Consider the following 16641-nt stretch of genomic DNA (forward strand, 5'->3'; position numbering starts at 1 on the left):
AACTACAAGAATCGGAAAGTAAAGTCCACTAGTAACTGATTATAAACAAAAGTGAAACTGAGCAGTAGAAATGATTGAAAAACAACAAACAATTTTGTGCTAAATGTCAAAATCTGAAAGTTGTTTCATTTTGTAGGAGTCAAAGTGGCCCCACATTTTGTTTTTCATGAACTTTTCCATGACCTTTTGATCCATATTTTATTGAGGACTTCGGCAAAATCGTCACTGAAATGTTTAATTATCTGAAACTCATTTCTTCTTACTAGAAGCCAAGATTTTGTGAAATGAAAAATTTCTAAAATGATTTCAATAAAAATTTCAAGAAAGATGTCGCAGATTTTGATCATTTCAATAATTTTTTGAAAAATGTTTTGTTCTCAAAAAAGGCCATTTTTTTACACCAAAAAATCTTTTTGTGAGAAAAGGTTTGACCAGTTTTACAGATATTTTATTTTTATTGTCCAAACTGAAAAAATACAAGCAGCATAAATGATAAAAAAGCAAATAATGGTGGTAATTATCTTTCTATTTTAATATCTGGAAGCATGACTTAGCAGACAAGGATTTTATATTTAAACAAAATATTACTTTTAAACTGATTATATCTCTTTACATTTCCCGATGACAGTATTATTTGGCCTTCTCTCATACAGAGCCTAAAGTATTACTATTCGGTTCTGTTCAGATTCTTCTGCCACGCCTATCACTCTGGTATTTGAGTGCCTTTCACTTGTGCTGCAGAACAGCTACTACTAATTCATTAGGAGGAAAAAACAGGCTTACAGGGCACAGGTAGGAAAGACTATGCCTTTCATTCCTTCTCTGTGGAATAGGAACACAAACAGACAGGATGCTACTTGCAGTAAGGTCACTCCCTGAAGAATATCCAAACAGAGAATTCCTAAGTCAATCCAATAAACACCCAAGCACCAACAGCTCAAGCAGCCACAAGTCTATTTTCCCGGACTCCCCTGCCTTTTACCTTTGTCCAGGGAAAGCAGACTTCTGCCTATTTAAGGTGCAGCCCTTATGGCAAACCGACATTCTTTCTGCAGGGGAAGAGGCTGACAGCTTCCAAGTTAAAGGGGTGTGGCCGTGCAGGAGTTGGGCTGCAATTTGATAATGGTTTACTATTTAAAGTTAGACAGCAGCAGCATTATCGGGAAGGTCAAAGAAAAACAGAACCTATCGTCTGCCATACGTTTAAAGTCTAACAGACTGGAAAGGAAAATGAGAGTTATTTGGAGCGAAGGTAAGAATGGGGAGGGGGCTAGGAAAAGGAACAAGGAATGGGTATGGTCCCTCTAATGCTATCTCTTCTTTCCAAAAGAACAACTACTCAGCGTCATCAAAGAGCAAACGGGCAAGACCTCTATGGACATCTAATTAACGATAAAGTGTTAATTTCTTATTTCTTATTTAATTTCTAATTTCCCACTTCTCTTCTCAGCTCTGCAAGCACAAGGTCTGGATCCAAAGCCCACTGAAGGCAATGGAAAGACCTCCAGTCAGTGGGATGTGGAGTAAGCCCTACACCAGGAGTAACATCAGTGAAGTTAACAAAAAAACACTGGTGTGAGAGAAGAATCAGAATTATTTTCACAAGAAGCGTAACCTGTGTTTACACCTCACATAGTAGCAGAGAAAAAAAGCTGCTTAAATAAGCATACATTTAGCTTTGGGCCAATGCCCATTGGAGTCAATGGAAAGACTCCAGTCCATTCCAATGTGTGTGGGATCACGTCCTTCCAGGAAAAATGGAAAGTTTGTGGGTGGACATTTTACTTCCAGTGTCAAAATACTTTGTATTTTTTCTTACTCACTTAAAAAAAATCCCTACTAAACCCTAATTTTACACAAAGACCAGAACTGAAACTGATCTCTTGCTTGAGCTGTAGGGCTTGGCAAACAGGAGATGGCTTCTGCTGTCCCTCAGGAGCATCGTAGGGCTGCCAGTCATACTGGCCTGACCTCAATGTCTGTCACCATTTTCAAGGTGATGATTATCTGGCTACAAAAAAAACTGCTTCAGGCTCCAACTTGGCAAGGAAGATGCCAGTCTGGGAGTGATTTTGTGTTTTTTAAAACTTGGGGGTGGAAATCTGTCACTTTTCGATTACCAGTGAATGGAAACAAATTGCAGTTGGTGGGTTCAGACAACAATTTGGAGCTTATAATTCAACTTTGAAATAAATTGTAAAAGAAATTTCTCAAACAAATAAGATCTGGCAAACAAAAGTAGTTTGTACTTAAATACTAAGGTCACAGAGAAATACAAATAATATAGAAAGACAGACAGACTTCAACATATGCACTCCCATTAATTCAAAATATAAACTATAGAGTCTAATATTGGACTATATCGTACCATCAGATTTGTAAGCAGAACTCATTATTGATATAATCTGGCCCACGACTTCTAAAATAATTCACAAAGTGATCAAACCCTGACGTGCAGATTCTTTTCCAGCTCTCTTCCAACTGACTTTAACGGGATGACTCGCATGAGTAAGGATTTTCCGGGACTGGGCCCATAGTCCCTAATGCCATCTGATCACTTTTGCTATTTAAAAAGACAAAAATGATTATTACTGTTGCAATGACTAAGTTTTCCCAGTATGGGTTTTCTTTTTCCTTTAAAATTTTGTAATCATTTTAAATTAATGGACTTTTAAACAGAAATGACACCCAAATGGCCTTAACAAAAACTCCTCTAGCTAGATCTACACGCAACAGACAGATACATTCTCCTTCAGGTCTATCAGGTCAATGATCCATCAACTAAGAAATCTCATGTAAGCCTTGACCCGATAGAGCATCAAAGCTCCTTCAAAGCAGTCACCCGATTATGCAGCAAACAATACCCTGTGTCAACAGTCCATAATTATGTATTTACCCAATGGCTGTTAGGGACAATCAAGTTAATAATTCACTTTTTAAATACAGTGTAATTATATAGTTACAGAGAAGTTCCAAATAATTGTGCTCGTTCTCATACACCTAAATGATTAATTGTTTCCTATTTTTCTTTCTGGTAGTTCCCTTTTTCATTTAGTCTTTTCTTCCCTTCTAACAGCAACAGTACTGAACCTGAATACCAGGCAGAGAATACTAAAGCATAAAAATGCATATTAAAATGATGCTAACAGTTAATTGCTGCAAGTTTTATTCAAGAGACAGTATGGTCTAATGGATAGGGTGTAGACTAGCATGCAGGAGATGAGTTCTAGACTCTGCCATTCACCTACTGTGTGACATTAGGCCAGGCTCTTTACCTTTGTTTTGTTCATTTAGAATGCAAGCTCTTCAGAGGAAGGACTATCTATACAGCCTTCAGCACAGAGGGGTCATGATCACTAGGTGCTACTATAATACAAATAATTATAGTAAAACAAAACTTTAATTGACATAAATAGGAGGACTACAAGATTTGATCATAAAGTTATGTGGGCAAATTTTTGGCCATGAGTAAAAAGGGACAACCACAAAAATGTCAATGATCCCGTTTCACACACATGGGAAAACTGCATGCTGCACGTGCAAATGGATGGGATGTCTTGGAGTGTGTACACAAAGGCCCATTTGCACTCACCAGTGTAGATGCACAGTGGCAGCACCCAGAAAATTTGGTCCTATGGGTTTGAGTTATCTCATGAAAGCAAGAAATACATCCATGTTGTCATGCCCATCCTTCACTAACTGTTTTTGTTCGGAGGTGCAAAGCCATATATGATGATGACACCTAAGTACATGCAATGTTTTCTGACCTCAGCAACATCTCAGCACAACACAGAGGGAAAGGCAGATCTAGATTTCTAGCCTTTCATTCTATATTCCCTTTTTTCTAAAAGTTTAAGTCCCAACCTTTACATTATTTTGTTTAGAAACGGCTAATACTGTTATTTTAGTTTTAATTATTATTTATATTAATTATATTAATAGCCCATGTACTGTATATGTGTAACAAAATATCTTCTCACAAATAAAGGATCAGAAACATAGTCACATGATTTTGTATTAATCAGCATAACTACTAGTGCTTTACAACCCAATTAAACTCTATGGGAAATTGCTGAAGGACGCTAATGCAATACACTGGGCACTCCTGGAGAAATCGAACGGAGATGACATTTTAAAACCACTCAATCTCTGCTCACTGGGAGAGACACTGGATGGAATATTCACACCACTGGTCACTGTTAGAGCAACTTGGAGTAAGTACATTGGAGTAAATCTATATAGAAGTAGTGCCCATCCCTTATTGCCTTTATTTATTTATTTTTGTAGAGAATGCACTGACACACTTTACATGTCATTTTCTATTTCTCTGATGTCATCCCAGATTTTGTTAAATAAATATAAAATTCTTTCACCTATGAATAGGCTTTTTTGTATTACACTTTTAAAGCAGAGAGTTGCATGGCACGCTGTGTTTTGTTCGTAAACATAACAGAACAAATTTATCCCTAGTGTATTAAGTTAATGGAGTTACACCTGAGATGAATTTAGCCCAATACACTCACTCAGGAGGCAGCTGGAATATTGCTGCTTGTCATACTTGATCACAAGGCAGGGCTTGCATGACTGTCTGGGCTAGGACCCTATTGCTCTTCTGCACCTGCTAGTCCTAGGAAACCAGTACTGAGGAGAGTACCCATTGCATCCATAGCATAGTAGTTGCCACTCCTGGAGGCAGTGTTCTGAATGTCTGAGCATTCCACAACCAAGGCTACGTCTACACAACAAATGAAGGTATGACTGTAGCGCAGGTAGGTATAGCCACGCTAGCTTTGATCGAGTTAATGCGGGTAACACTAGTAGTGAAGCTGTGGCAGTGTGGACTTCTGCATGAGCTAGCTCCCCAGCTCAAGCCTGCCAGGGACCCTGGGTACATATTCAGGATGCTAGCCCATGCCACCATGTCTTCACTACAATCGTTACCCATACTCGCTAGGTTAAACTAATGTGGGTATGCCCGTGCTACAATTACATCTTCCCTTGGCTGTAATGCCACTGATTGCTGCCCCACAGTGCTCCATTGCGGCTGCAAAAACCACATTCTCGCCAAGGCTGGGGATGGGTATTGTGAGCTGCACTGACAAAGGTGACATTCTGTGGGGAGAAGTTCTGGTACATATAGAGGCCCTGGTGCTGCTCAAACAAGCTGTGGAACTCAATTTACCCTGTTAAATGTTCTCAGTGCCAAAGTTTTAAGGTAAAATGCTCACCTTAGAATAACATTGATCTAATTTTTTCAGACTAGATTGGGCTTGCTTTTGTAGATCATAATTCTAATTGAGGGTCAACTTCAGGATTTGGGTGAATAAAGCTTGGGACCCTCCCCATCTTCTCAATCTCTTCTTCCCCCACATTCCCAAACAGATCCTCTAAATCTCTCCTTCCCTCTTGTAATGCCCCTCCTCCACTTCAGTTTCCCCTTCCTCACCAATCAGTGCACTAAGACAGCAGCAGACTCCACCAGCCCAGGTTTACTCTGGCACCATCTGACAAACTGAGCCATCTTGGCCAGGGGTTCTGCAGGTCCCCAGAATCAGTATCTCTGTCCACAGATCATCTATTGGAAAGGCAAAGCCTTATTATGTCCCTGAACAACTTCAGTGTCACTAAAGGAGCTGCAATTATAGCAAGAGCTGCACCTGACCCTTACAGAAGCCAGTTTTGTACTTGCACAACGGAGTATTAGGAGAGTTGTTAATTTTTTCTTTGTAAATAGGACAAAAGATACCATAAAGTTCTATGGTCTTGTTTGTATTATTCTGCCTCCTCTTTGTAATCTAAGACTCCTTGAAGTTGAAAATGATATAATGCTCAGGATACGTGGGGTTTAGGGAATCTGAGAATGAAGGAATTTCTATAGCTTTACTGCATTTTCAGGGCACACTGAGTATTTACCATATATCCAGTCAAGGAACACAAAAGGGGCATTTGAAAATTCAGTGCTTCAGGAGTTTAAAGTCACAGAAAGGAAGATAAAGAGAAGAATTTCTTATTTATAGATTTGCAGATGAAATCCAATGAAAACATACCAAAAAATGCTTCTTTATGTCAGTATGGCTGATTCAATTTCCAGGCTTGCAAGGTCTCCTCTATCTAAGTACTACCCGACCCCAATAACATACTGTGTTCCAAGGTTAAGATCTGTTTCCTTACAACAGTGCAGAAAGCTGTTGTTTCAGTTGCGGCTGCAGAATTCAAGCTTTGAAGGACAAGTTAGTACCAAACTACATTTAACTGGATTCAGTTCATCTGATTATATAGTGCCTTGCTTTCTGGAATATGTAATCATCTCTTTCTGATGACATTTTAAATATCCAACTAGATAAATAATTGCAGCAATAATTGATAGCTGAGTTAAACTGGAAGATTATTGATTGGCACAGTACCCACTGAAACAAATGTTCATCTTTCAAACATTACAGTAAGGATGCTTAAATCTAACTTTTGCAGCTAAATGGTAAAAATCTGATTTACTGATAAAGCCATTGGAAGACAATATGCACTTTGGGATTTGATTACTTTGTGAAATTTTTTAGAAGAAAAATTAGGCATCGTGATTTATTATATATTTCATTTCAATAATTACAAGGATATGGATAAGTAGTTGAATATAAACACATGCAGAGAAGTTCCAAAGAGTTGTTCATTAACTCTCTTCCTTCCTGAATGGTATTTATCTGCTCTTTATTACTACTTACATATGAGTCTATCCTGCCATCTTTCTGCGCGTGCCGTATGTCTGTCTCTTTACCAGTGTTGGGAGCTACATAATCAAGTCAGCAGCAAGTTCCCCGCATCACCTTCTGTACAGATGTTCCAGTGTGCATGACGGAGCCAGTTTAAATATTTATCCTCTTAGCAGACTATGAATAAAGTTGAAAGGAGAAGCTCAGATTCTGCGGGCCTAAACTGGTGTAAATCAGGAGCAATTCCACTGAAGTCAGTGGAGTTACGCCACCGTAAAAACAGAATGAATGAGATCAGAACCCAGCAGATCTATAGATACCAAATTTTTGAGGGTTAAAACTACATCTCACATCTTGCAAAACAGGTGCTTGAGTCTACTTTTTTTTTTTTAAATAACAGAATGACATCAACTCGGCAACCCTTCCTTGTTCGCTATGGGGTGGAAGGATGAAGCGAATCTGTGCAATGTACTGGTTGAAAAGAATCATGACTAAACAACATGGATGCTCATGTGTGAGAAATGACAAGCAAATGAGCTGCCTGACTAAGAGAAGTGGAGCCATTGTGAGGTAAAACCTGAAATTAGGAAAAAGCACCAGAATATTTGAGCAGGGAACAAAGAATATATATTCAGAGTAAGAGATGAAAAATGCACTGAAATGTTTTGAAACTGAGCCATTATAAGCTGATTTAGTCTCATAGCTACTGTTAAAAATCAGAAGCTTGTTAGATGTAATGATTATCTGCGCCTTGACACTTAAGGCATATGAGGGGGCTTGTCAAGCGGCTTTGCTCTAATTTAGAGATCCTCAGTTAATTAGAAAGCCCTCAGATTTTCTGCAAATGCGGGTCACTATCGACAGCTCATGCTTTTGATGCTTTTCCATGTGACAGTTGTTGGACTGACCTTCCACGAGCTGGCAGGGTTGTCCAGACTTTTACAGTGTCAGGGAATTCAATCACTCCTGCCAGCTTAAGCAAGAAGTTACAAGTAAGGTTACTGTACTCGTATACTGTGTTTCCTCACATTAAACAAAAGCTGATGAAATCGGCATTCGCTTACCACTATAAATAGCTCTAATTTCCATTTTTTTTTTCTTAGTGGGTGTCACATTCAGCCCAAACTTCAGGGTACTCGTTTATTTAAAAATCTCACCGAGCCGCACTCATGAGAAAGGGAAGTGTTTTACGGAGACTGATTTGCTTGCACTGAAACTGCAGCAATTGTGGAACAGAAACCCCTCTTTGATTTTTGCTTCCTGATTTCTACATCAGGTATCAGAGGCTGCACCTGCACCGAGATTGAGTCCATGTTTTTATTGCAGACCACATTTGCAGAGGGGGAAGGTCATAAATCAGACACACAAAAGGCTCAGTGTACTAACTGCTTAGCCCAGTAGTGAATTGTTGTTGTGTTTCTCTAAGTGAAGAAACAATTGGAGAGTTCAGTGTTAAATTATACAGGCAGGTAAACTAAACTTGAAGGCCCAGTTCTGGTCCCACTGAAGGCAATGGGAGCTTTGTATTTGTTTATTTGCTCTGTATGTGTGTGCATGCATGCTTGCTGCTTGGATTTTTAAATAATGAAATGTGTCATGTGACTCGTCTAGGGAATGATCTAATTGTTACTGGAAACTTATTAAAATAGAAAAGGTGTGTAACTCGGAAAATAATCTATTGCTCATACACAGTGATCACTATTTTAAGGCCTGCTCCTGCTCCCCTTGGGCCCGATTCACTGTGTTGTGTGCTTTTGTATTCATGCAAAGTGAATGCCAAGCAGAGTGGTGGCATATCATGTCCACTTTGCACTTGCATGAATGACTACACAATGTGCAGAGTAATAGTGAATTGGGTTCACTTTGTTCAGCGGGTGTGACACCAGGCCCTAAAATAGCTCTTACTATTACAGCACCAGGTAAAGAATCAGTGTTTATGAAGCTGTCTAAACAGAGACTTTCAAGACAAAGCAAATACATATTTGTAGAAACTGTATTTATATAAACAAGAATAAAAGCTCCAAAGCTGTGCCTTACTCCTGACCACGGAGTGAGTCTGAGGAGCTGCTCCATGCCCAGTTAGATAACCACACCTTGTCCAGGAAAGGGGTTGCTGGGACACAAACCAACACAAGGTTCTCCCACACTACCTGCTAGCCGTCAATCCACAGTCGAACTGGGGCCTGGCAAGACAAAGTTCCTTGTTCATGCAGGAACTTGCATTTTTTACAACTCTTTCAATGTGCATCTTTATCTGACAGTTATTGTTGTTTTGACTTTCAGACACAACTTGGGAGAAAGAAATTGAAATGCAAAACTGGAGGGAACCTTTCTTAACAACAACAACAAATTTAAAACCTCTTTATGGAAATACAAGAAATAAAGCTGAAAGTTGTGGTGAAACTCCCATGGCTCCGTGACATGCGACAGTCACACAGTGAATCAGTGGCAGACACTAGAAGATTAACCTTCGGGAACAGTACAGCATTGGCAGAGAAATGGATGAGATGATCTAATAGATATTTTCCACCACTAATATGATTCGGCAATGATTTCACATAGATCTCTACATTATCTCAGCCTTTAGAAATAAATGTGTTGTCTGATCTTTCCCCTTCTAACTCAAATGTAACACATACATTAATAAATTGCAAGCTGGGCCCACTGCTGCTGTTCTTGTAGTCAAAACTTTTGCAGTGATATATAGATAGATACTATAGATTTAGTAGATATAGATATAGATATAGATTTAACTAAAAGAAAAGGAGTACTTGTGGCACCTTAGAGACTAACCAATTTATTTGAGCATGAGCTCATGCTCAAATAAATTGGTTAGTCTCTAAGGTGCCACAAGTACTCCTTTTCTTTTTGCGAATACAGACTAACACGGCTGTTACTCTGAAACCATAGATTTAACTGTTTTTAGTGGCAATAATTTTTACAACCCAATCCAAATATTCTGTTACTAGCAGATTTGGCAAGCATTAAAAACACCTTGCAGAAGATCCAAACGTATTAATTTAGTAGCCAGATGAAGCAGAGAGGTGTAAACCACACTCACAGGGAAGCTCCCTACACCTCAGAGGGATTTTCTCCAAGGGACAGTAGGCTGAGATCTCTCCCTTGAGATTGTTGTTGGGGGAAAACAGCTTTAAAATACACGGGAGGCACCAGAGAACCTCACTGGAAGAGACTATTGAAGAGATGTGCTTAATCAGCACACCCTCTGACTACACTGGTCATGCCCCCTCTCGTCAGTGACGCTCACTTTTAGGTCCTACTTGTCTCCAGTGCCCTCTCCCCACACCTCAGCAGATGGTAGCTGGCAGGTACTTTGCCAAAGAGCATTTTCCATCAGAGTCTATGGTGACTGAAGTCAGGATATACCAGTGGCCGAATCTGGCCCTGGTACTTCCTGTAGCATGGAAGTGTATATTTTCCTATTGAACAAAAGACTTTTTCCATGTGGATATTGGGGTAGGAGAGATAATCAATGGAGTTACACCAGGGATGAATATGGCCCATTAGCTTGGAAAACTCATCTGTGGTGAAAAACAAAGTTCTGGCTGTCATGAGGGTGGGAGAATAGATATATACCATTCCTAAAAGCTCAGGCTCTGGGCACATGGCACATGCGCATAACCCTCAGAGGAATACAATACGGACCATCGTTCAAAGAAGAAATAGAGAATTGGTGTTAGGCATGGGTTAAGATTTTATAGATGGGGAAGAATAAAATTAAAATAAGGACTTTTTAAGCATCTAATATAGATTGTAGAGGGCCCCATCTTTTACCAGGATAAGCATTTTGTTATAGGAAAAATACAATCTACTATAATTCTTTAATGGGGTCAACAAGCATGTGGACAAGGGAGATGCAGTGGATATAGCGTACTTAGATTTTCAGAAAGCCTTTGACAAGGTCCCTCACCAAAGGCTCTTAAGCAACCTAAGCTGTCATGGGATAAGAGGGAAGGTCCTCTCATAGATTGGTAACTGGTTAAAAGATAGGAAACAAAGGGTAGAAATAAATGGTCTGTTTTCAGAATGGAGAGAGGTAAACAGTGGTGTCCCCCAGGGGTTTGAACTGGGGCCAGTCCCATTCAACATATTTGTAAATGATCTGGAAAAGGGGGTAAACAGTGAGGCAGCAAAATTTGCAGATGATACAAAACTACTCAAAAAGAAAAGGAGTACTTGTGGCACCTTAGAGACTAACAAATTTATTTGAGCATAATCTCTCATGAGCTACAGCTCACTTGTAGCTCATGAGAGCTTATGCTCAAATAAATTTGTTAGTCTCTAAGGTGCCACAAGTACTCCTTTTCTTTTTGTGAATACAGACTAACATGGCTGCTACTCTGAAAACTACTCAAGATAGTTAAGTTCCAAGCAGACTGCAAAGAGCTACAAAAGGATCTCATAAAACTGGGTGACTGGGCAACAAAATGGTAAATGAAATTCAGCGTTGAAAAATGCAAAGTAATGCACATTGGTTACAATCCCAACTATACATATAAAATGATGGGGTTTAAATTAGCTGTTACCACTCAAGAAAGAGATCTTGGAGTCATTGTGGATAGTTCTCTGAAAACATCCACTCAATGTACAGCGGCAATCAAAAAAGCAAACAGAATGTTGGGAATCATTAAGAAAGGGATTAGATAATAAGACAGAAAATATCACATTGCCTCTACATAAATCCATGGTACACTCACATCTTGAATACTGCATGCAGATGTGGTTGTCCCATCCCAAAAAAAAGATATATTGGAATTGGAAAAGGTTCAGAAAAGGGCAACAAAAATTATTAGGGGTATGGAACGGCTTCCATATAAGGAGAGTTTAATAAGACTGGACTTTCCAGATTTGAAAAGAGACAACTAAGGGGGGATATAATAGAGGTCTATAAATGATGACAGTGTGGAGAAAGTAAATAAGGAAGTGTTATTTACTCCTTCTCAAAACACAAGAACTAGGGGTCACCAAATGAAATTAATAGGTAGCGGGTTTAAAACAAACAAAAGGAAGTATTTTTTCGCACAACGCATAGTCAACCTGTGGAACTCCTTGCCAGAGGATGTTGTGAAGGCCAAGATTATAACAGGGTTAAAAAAAAGAACTAGATAATTTCATGGAGGATAGGTCCATCAATGGCTATTGACAAGGATGGGCAGGGATGGTGTCCCCAGCCTCTGTTTGCCAGAAGCTGGGAATGGGTGACAGGGGATGGATCACTTGATGATTACCTGTACTGTTCAAGTGCATGCGCAGCTCCATTTATTCCAACAGGACAATTTGAAGATGAAGACACTCGTCAGTGAGAGTAAGGGGATCAGAATCCACACCACACATCTTGTATTGGGCCACTTGAGTGCTGCTGGCACTCAGTAAAGAATAGTTCTTGTGCACCCAGGAGAGATTTCTCCTCCTGGTTCCCTGCCACCCGCACTACCTTTTTACCTTAAAAATCTACTGACAAAGAACATGAAGGCCTCATTCCCCCCTCCAGTTATACTAGCAAAGAGAGCCCACATCTACAGAACTCAGTTGGAGGATGAAGAGAGAGTGCCACCTCCTTCCACTGGTTCACAGAAGCCTCTCCCTGGCTTCTTCCAAGGGTTCCAAGCACTGTTCCCTCTAAGCTGTGTGTGTGTGATTGCACACAGATCCTAAACCCCGCGCACACGGCGAAATATCACACACACAAATTTGCACAGAAGAATTTTTTTGCACACACAGCCTGTCAAACATTAGAGGGAACCTCTTAAGGAGCTGCACTGCACAGGGAGCACAGAGCATTGGGGTGTCCAGTGAAAGTACAGAGGCAAAGGTCCACAGGTATCTCTGGAATCTGCAGCTTGGGCAGGGCTGAACCTCTGCTATATGCCTGGATCGGGAGAATCCCAGAAAGGGAAGTTTACAAGGGAGGATTAGCCCTAATTACAAACAGCCATGGTAAGAAAAGTTAAGAGAGAAAACCCTGTAATTGTATCTCTCATAACACCAGGTCACCTCTATCTGATATATCTTTAGCTGTCTCCAGGCCCACAGACAGCAATTGCGGGCCACAGGTCCAGGGCCATCCCTAGGGGGATACGGGGCTCATGGCAGAAGTGACAAATCCATCACTTCCAGGACTGACCGTGCTGGCCAATCGTGCCTAGGAGCCCTGTGGCCCACCTAGGTGATTAAGGGCCCGGGGCTCCCAGCCACTGCTGCTGCAGTACATGTCCCTTTTTAACCACCCGGGCCCCTAGGCAATTGCCCGCCCGCCCCCCCACCCCAACCGCTGGCGGGCCTGGCTGTCTCTGTCATACTACCGGCGGTGTATAGTCTGTACCAAAAGAAGACAAAGTGTATCCGTGTCCCCTGCAGCAGTAGGTTTATGCTTTTTTGCCTCCTTTTGACATTTCATTCATTCTCTACCCCTTCATGTCTCACAGCATATCCAACCCAGGTTGATGCCTCCCAGGCTCCTCCCACACAACCACACACAAGCATCCCCACGCAGGACATACACACACAATCCAAACACCTGGTAGACCCCCTACACACAGCTCATTCACAGTGCTCCCCAAACTGCACATTTTCCATTCACAACCCTCCTCAGACACTCACACACCACTCACACCTGGAAGCCCCCTCACACACACTGTTTATTCACAACCCCCCCCCCACACACACACACACACACACACTTCCTGCAGATACCTGGATGGATTGTAACCTGCCATCCCATAGGCCCTAGGCAGGGGAAGCCAGGGCTGTCCTAGGGTCAGAGAAGTCTTTACTCCCCTCCCCATATCACTGCCCATTGCTGGATCCTCTGTGAGCCAACAGTGAGAGACAGCCTGCTTTCCATCCAAAAGCACAGACTGCATGATGACACTGCAAGGCCCCATCCAAAAACCAGGCTTGGAACAAATGTCTTACCTGTATTCTGTACCCCCACCTCCTACCCCGTCCTGGGAACTGCCCTGGTAAACAGGGGTAGTCCACTGACTTCAGAGGAACTTCACCCACTTAGTGCAGGGCTGAAGCTGACAGTCTTGTTTGGCATTTAAGATGTAAAAGGTCACCAATGTAATATGTAGAAAAAGAGTATAAGGCTAATACTCTGTGCAGTGACTTTCTGGCTGCCTATATGGAAACTGGGGAGCTGTCTTCCCTCATAGACAATACTTTCCCGGGGTAACACTGCTGTCTGGGAATATCCTTGTGATACACTAGACAATCAGATCAGAGACAAATGAGAAATCCCTGGCCCCCAGTGAAGTCAATAACTTCACCAGGGCCAGCATTTCATCTAAAGTGAATTCTTCAGGTTACTAATTATTAATAATTATTATTATTAATTTGCATGGCAGTAGTACTTACAAGCCCCAGTCAAGGATCAGGGCCCCATTGAGCTAGACACTGCATGTGCAGATAAGAAAATGACAGTTCCTATACCTGAAAGCTTACTATCATTGTTATTCCTATAAACCTTATAATATGGACTGCCACGATAAACAGGCAACCCCTTCAACATACCATTTCTCCACTCCCCAAGTTTAAGAGTAGTGAACATTTCTAAAATAAAAGGAGTACTAGTGGCACCTTAGAGACTAACCAATTTATTTGAGCATAAGCTTTCGTGAGCTACAGCTCACTTCATCGGAGCTGTAGCTCACGAAAGCTCATGCTCAAATAAATTGGATAGTCTCTAAGGTGCCACTCCTTTTCTTTTTGCGAATACAGACTAACATGGCTGCTACTCTGATTTCTAAAATAGATGGCTTAGTTTTAATTCCACCATTTGCCTGTCTACTGCTGCATCTATAGCTATTGAAAAATGACAGCATTACATCTGTGGTTCTTTCATGGTGCCCAACATTATTTTAGTAATAATATAATAAATCAATAACAACATTAATACTGAGAATTCGCCCTTCATAGCACCCTAAATCCAAGTGCCTCAAAGTGCTTTACAAATGTTCTTTAATTAAGACTCAAAATAGCCATGTCAGATAGGTAAGTAGATGTAAAAAAAGAGACACAGAGACATTAAGTGATTTACCCAAGATCACACAGTGACTCAGTGGCAGAGTCGGGATTAGAACACAAATTCTTAACTCCTAGTCCCCCACAACAAACCCTGACCTTGCTTCCACTGGATTCAACAGCAAAACTCCCATTGACTTCGATGGTGCAAAGCACGAGAGCCCGCACCATCCCAAATTTTCCTAAAAGAGAGTATGAAATGGTAATTTTTCAACAAGCATTTTTTTCTGCTGTTGCTTACATTGGGCCTGATTCTCCACTGCCTTGCACCTTAGCTAGTCCATTTACATATGAGGAAAACAGTGGTGTAATCTTACTGATTTGTTAGGAATCTTACATCCAGCTCATACAGGTGAAATGACTGCACAAGAGGTGAATCAGGCTTGAGGAACAAAGCAGTGGAGAATTAGGCCCATCAGAATAAGCCCGAAAAACAGTTATCACTTTGGCTGTTTAAAAACAATCTTATACTTCTTGTTTGGGATGTGTCCTGGTATTGTATGTGTTTCAGTACAGAATGCAAAAGGTACTTCAGCCATCATTTTACCTGAATGATTTCTCTGAAAATACACCATATGGGAAGGGGGGGGGAGAGAAAGAAAGACAACTGTATATATGGTGTGCTTGAAATTGCCATCAGATTCACCTAGTTTCTTTTCTTATGTCCTTGGCAATCCAGTTAAGATTTGACAGCGTTTAAAGATGACAGTGCTTGAGGTAATGGGACAATGCCATAACAGGATTACAGGAAATGTGAAAGAAAGGACATACGTATGTAATGTCATTTAGGTAATGTAATCTATGAACACTTTTTGCTTTGTTTTTTGCTGACAAAGAAGTCAGTATCACTTATACAATTCCTTTTAAACTATGTTATGGCCACAAATAGTTTACTTCTGCACATGAAAGACACTCTAAATATACTGTTACAAATATTTTGTCAAACTTTCTAGCTGTATCTTAAAGGAGGGAATTAAAATAGAACTAGAGCATCAAGTAAAGAACAGTTACCTTGAAAGAAAGAAATACAAAATGATACGAACCCAGGAAGGGATGTTAGAGAGGGAGGGCAGCTGAATTAAAAGAAGCCTCAAATACATTTCCAATGTAACTACAGTATTTGGATTTTAAAGATCCTTCTCATTAATTTCTACCATATTATTTCTTCTCCAAAGCTCAATGCACCCTCTTTACATCAGTATTCCTTTTTAGTAGCATCACAGCTGCCCCTGTCCGCCGCTAAAACAGCTTCCTCATTGTCCCACACCAGAAGTTTTGTTGTGTGCCAAGTGACTGACCACAAACAAAAGCTTGTTTGACCAACACTTGTTCCAAAACAAAACACCGGCTATAGGAGGAAGTACTGCAAAGGAGGCTGAATTGATGTTCTGACAATTTCAAATCCAAACAGAGGAGCGTTCTCCTCTGGAACTTGCATTCTTGCCAAACAATGGTGTCTGATCTCCCTATTCACTGCATGCTTTGTACCCCACCACAAAAAAAATTCTCTTAAAACCATGTTTATTATCTAGTCCAATAAGTGGAATAGACGCTGTTAAATAGAGCTAGTAACAATTCAGTGTGTGGTATCTGCATTGTTTCGGGTCTTGACTGCAGACAGTCAGCATTGTTTATTTGGTGGTGAACACCATTCCCCCAAATTCTAATCTAATTGCATAGAACTGGAGAGCTCACAGGGCCAAATTTTGCTCTCAGTTACAGACGTCAGTGAAGTTACTCCAGATTTACTGGGAAGCATTTGGCCTACTATGTATATAGAGGGGAGGGAGTAGTTTCAAAACAGGGTTCATGTTACTTCAAAATGGAAACCTTTGTGGATTCAAAAAATAAACACATTTCCCAGAAGTATCAAAACTGAAGCAAAGAGGTT

At 40.6% G+C, this 16641-nt stretch overlaps 1 protein-coding gene and 1 long non-coding RNA gene across 9 annotated transcripts in view; one reads left to right on the plus strand and one right to left on the minus strand.

Moving 5' to 3' along the window:
- BCL11A (BCL11 transcription factor A) overlaps window positions 1-16641 on the minus strand; it is a 105521-nt gene that overhangs the window by 27248 nt on the left and 61632 nt on the right. Inside the window, exon 2 of one of the 7 annotated variants that reach the window (XM_073339358.1) lies at window positions 2369-2563. The exons of the other annotated variants lie outside the window; for them this stretch is intronic. Coding sequence (XP_073195459.1) covers window positions 2369-2393 — 25 coding nt within the window. The 5' untranslated portion in view covers window positions 2394-2563. The remainder of the gene's footprint in view (window positions 1-2368; window positions 2564-16641) is intronic. 7 annotated transcript variants of the gene reach the window in all.
- LOC140909621 (uncharacterized) lies at window positions 1063-9362 on the plus strand. Of its 2 annotated transcripts, XR_012158296.1 has the most exons (4): window positions 1063-1252; window positions 4026-4214; window positions 7105-7274; window positions 8988-9362. It is a non-coding gene; the product is annotated as an uncharacterized lncRNA (long non-coding RNA). The 2 variants fall into 2 exon arrangements; XR_012158295.1 differs by lacking the exon at window positions 4026-4214.

Source organism: Lepidochelys kempii, chromosome 3 (genome assembly GCF_965140265.1).
Source record: "Lepidochelys kempii isolate rLepKem1 chromosome 3, rLepKem1.hap2, whole genome shotgun sequence".
NCBI classification, from domain to species: domain Eukaryota; kingdom Metazoa; phylum Chordata; order Testudines; family Cheloniidae; genus Lepidochelys; species Lepidochelys kempii.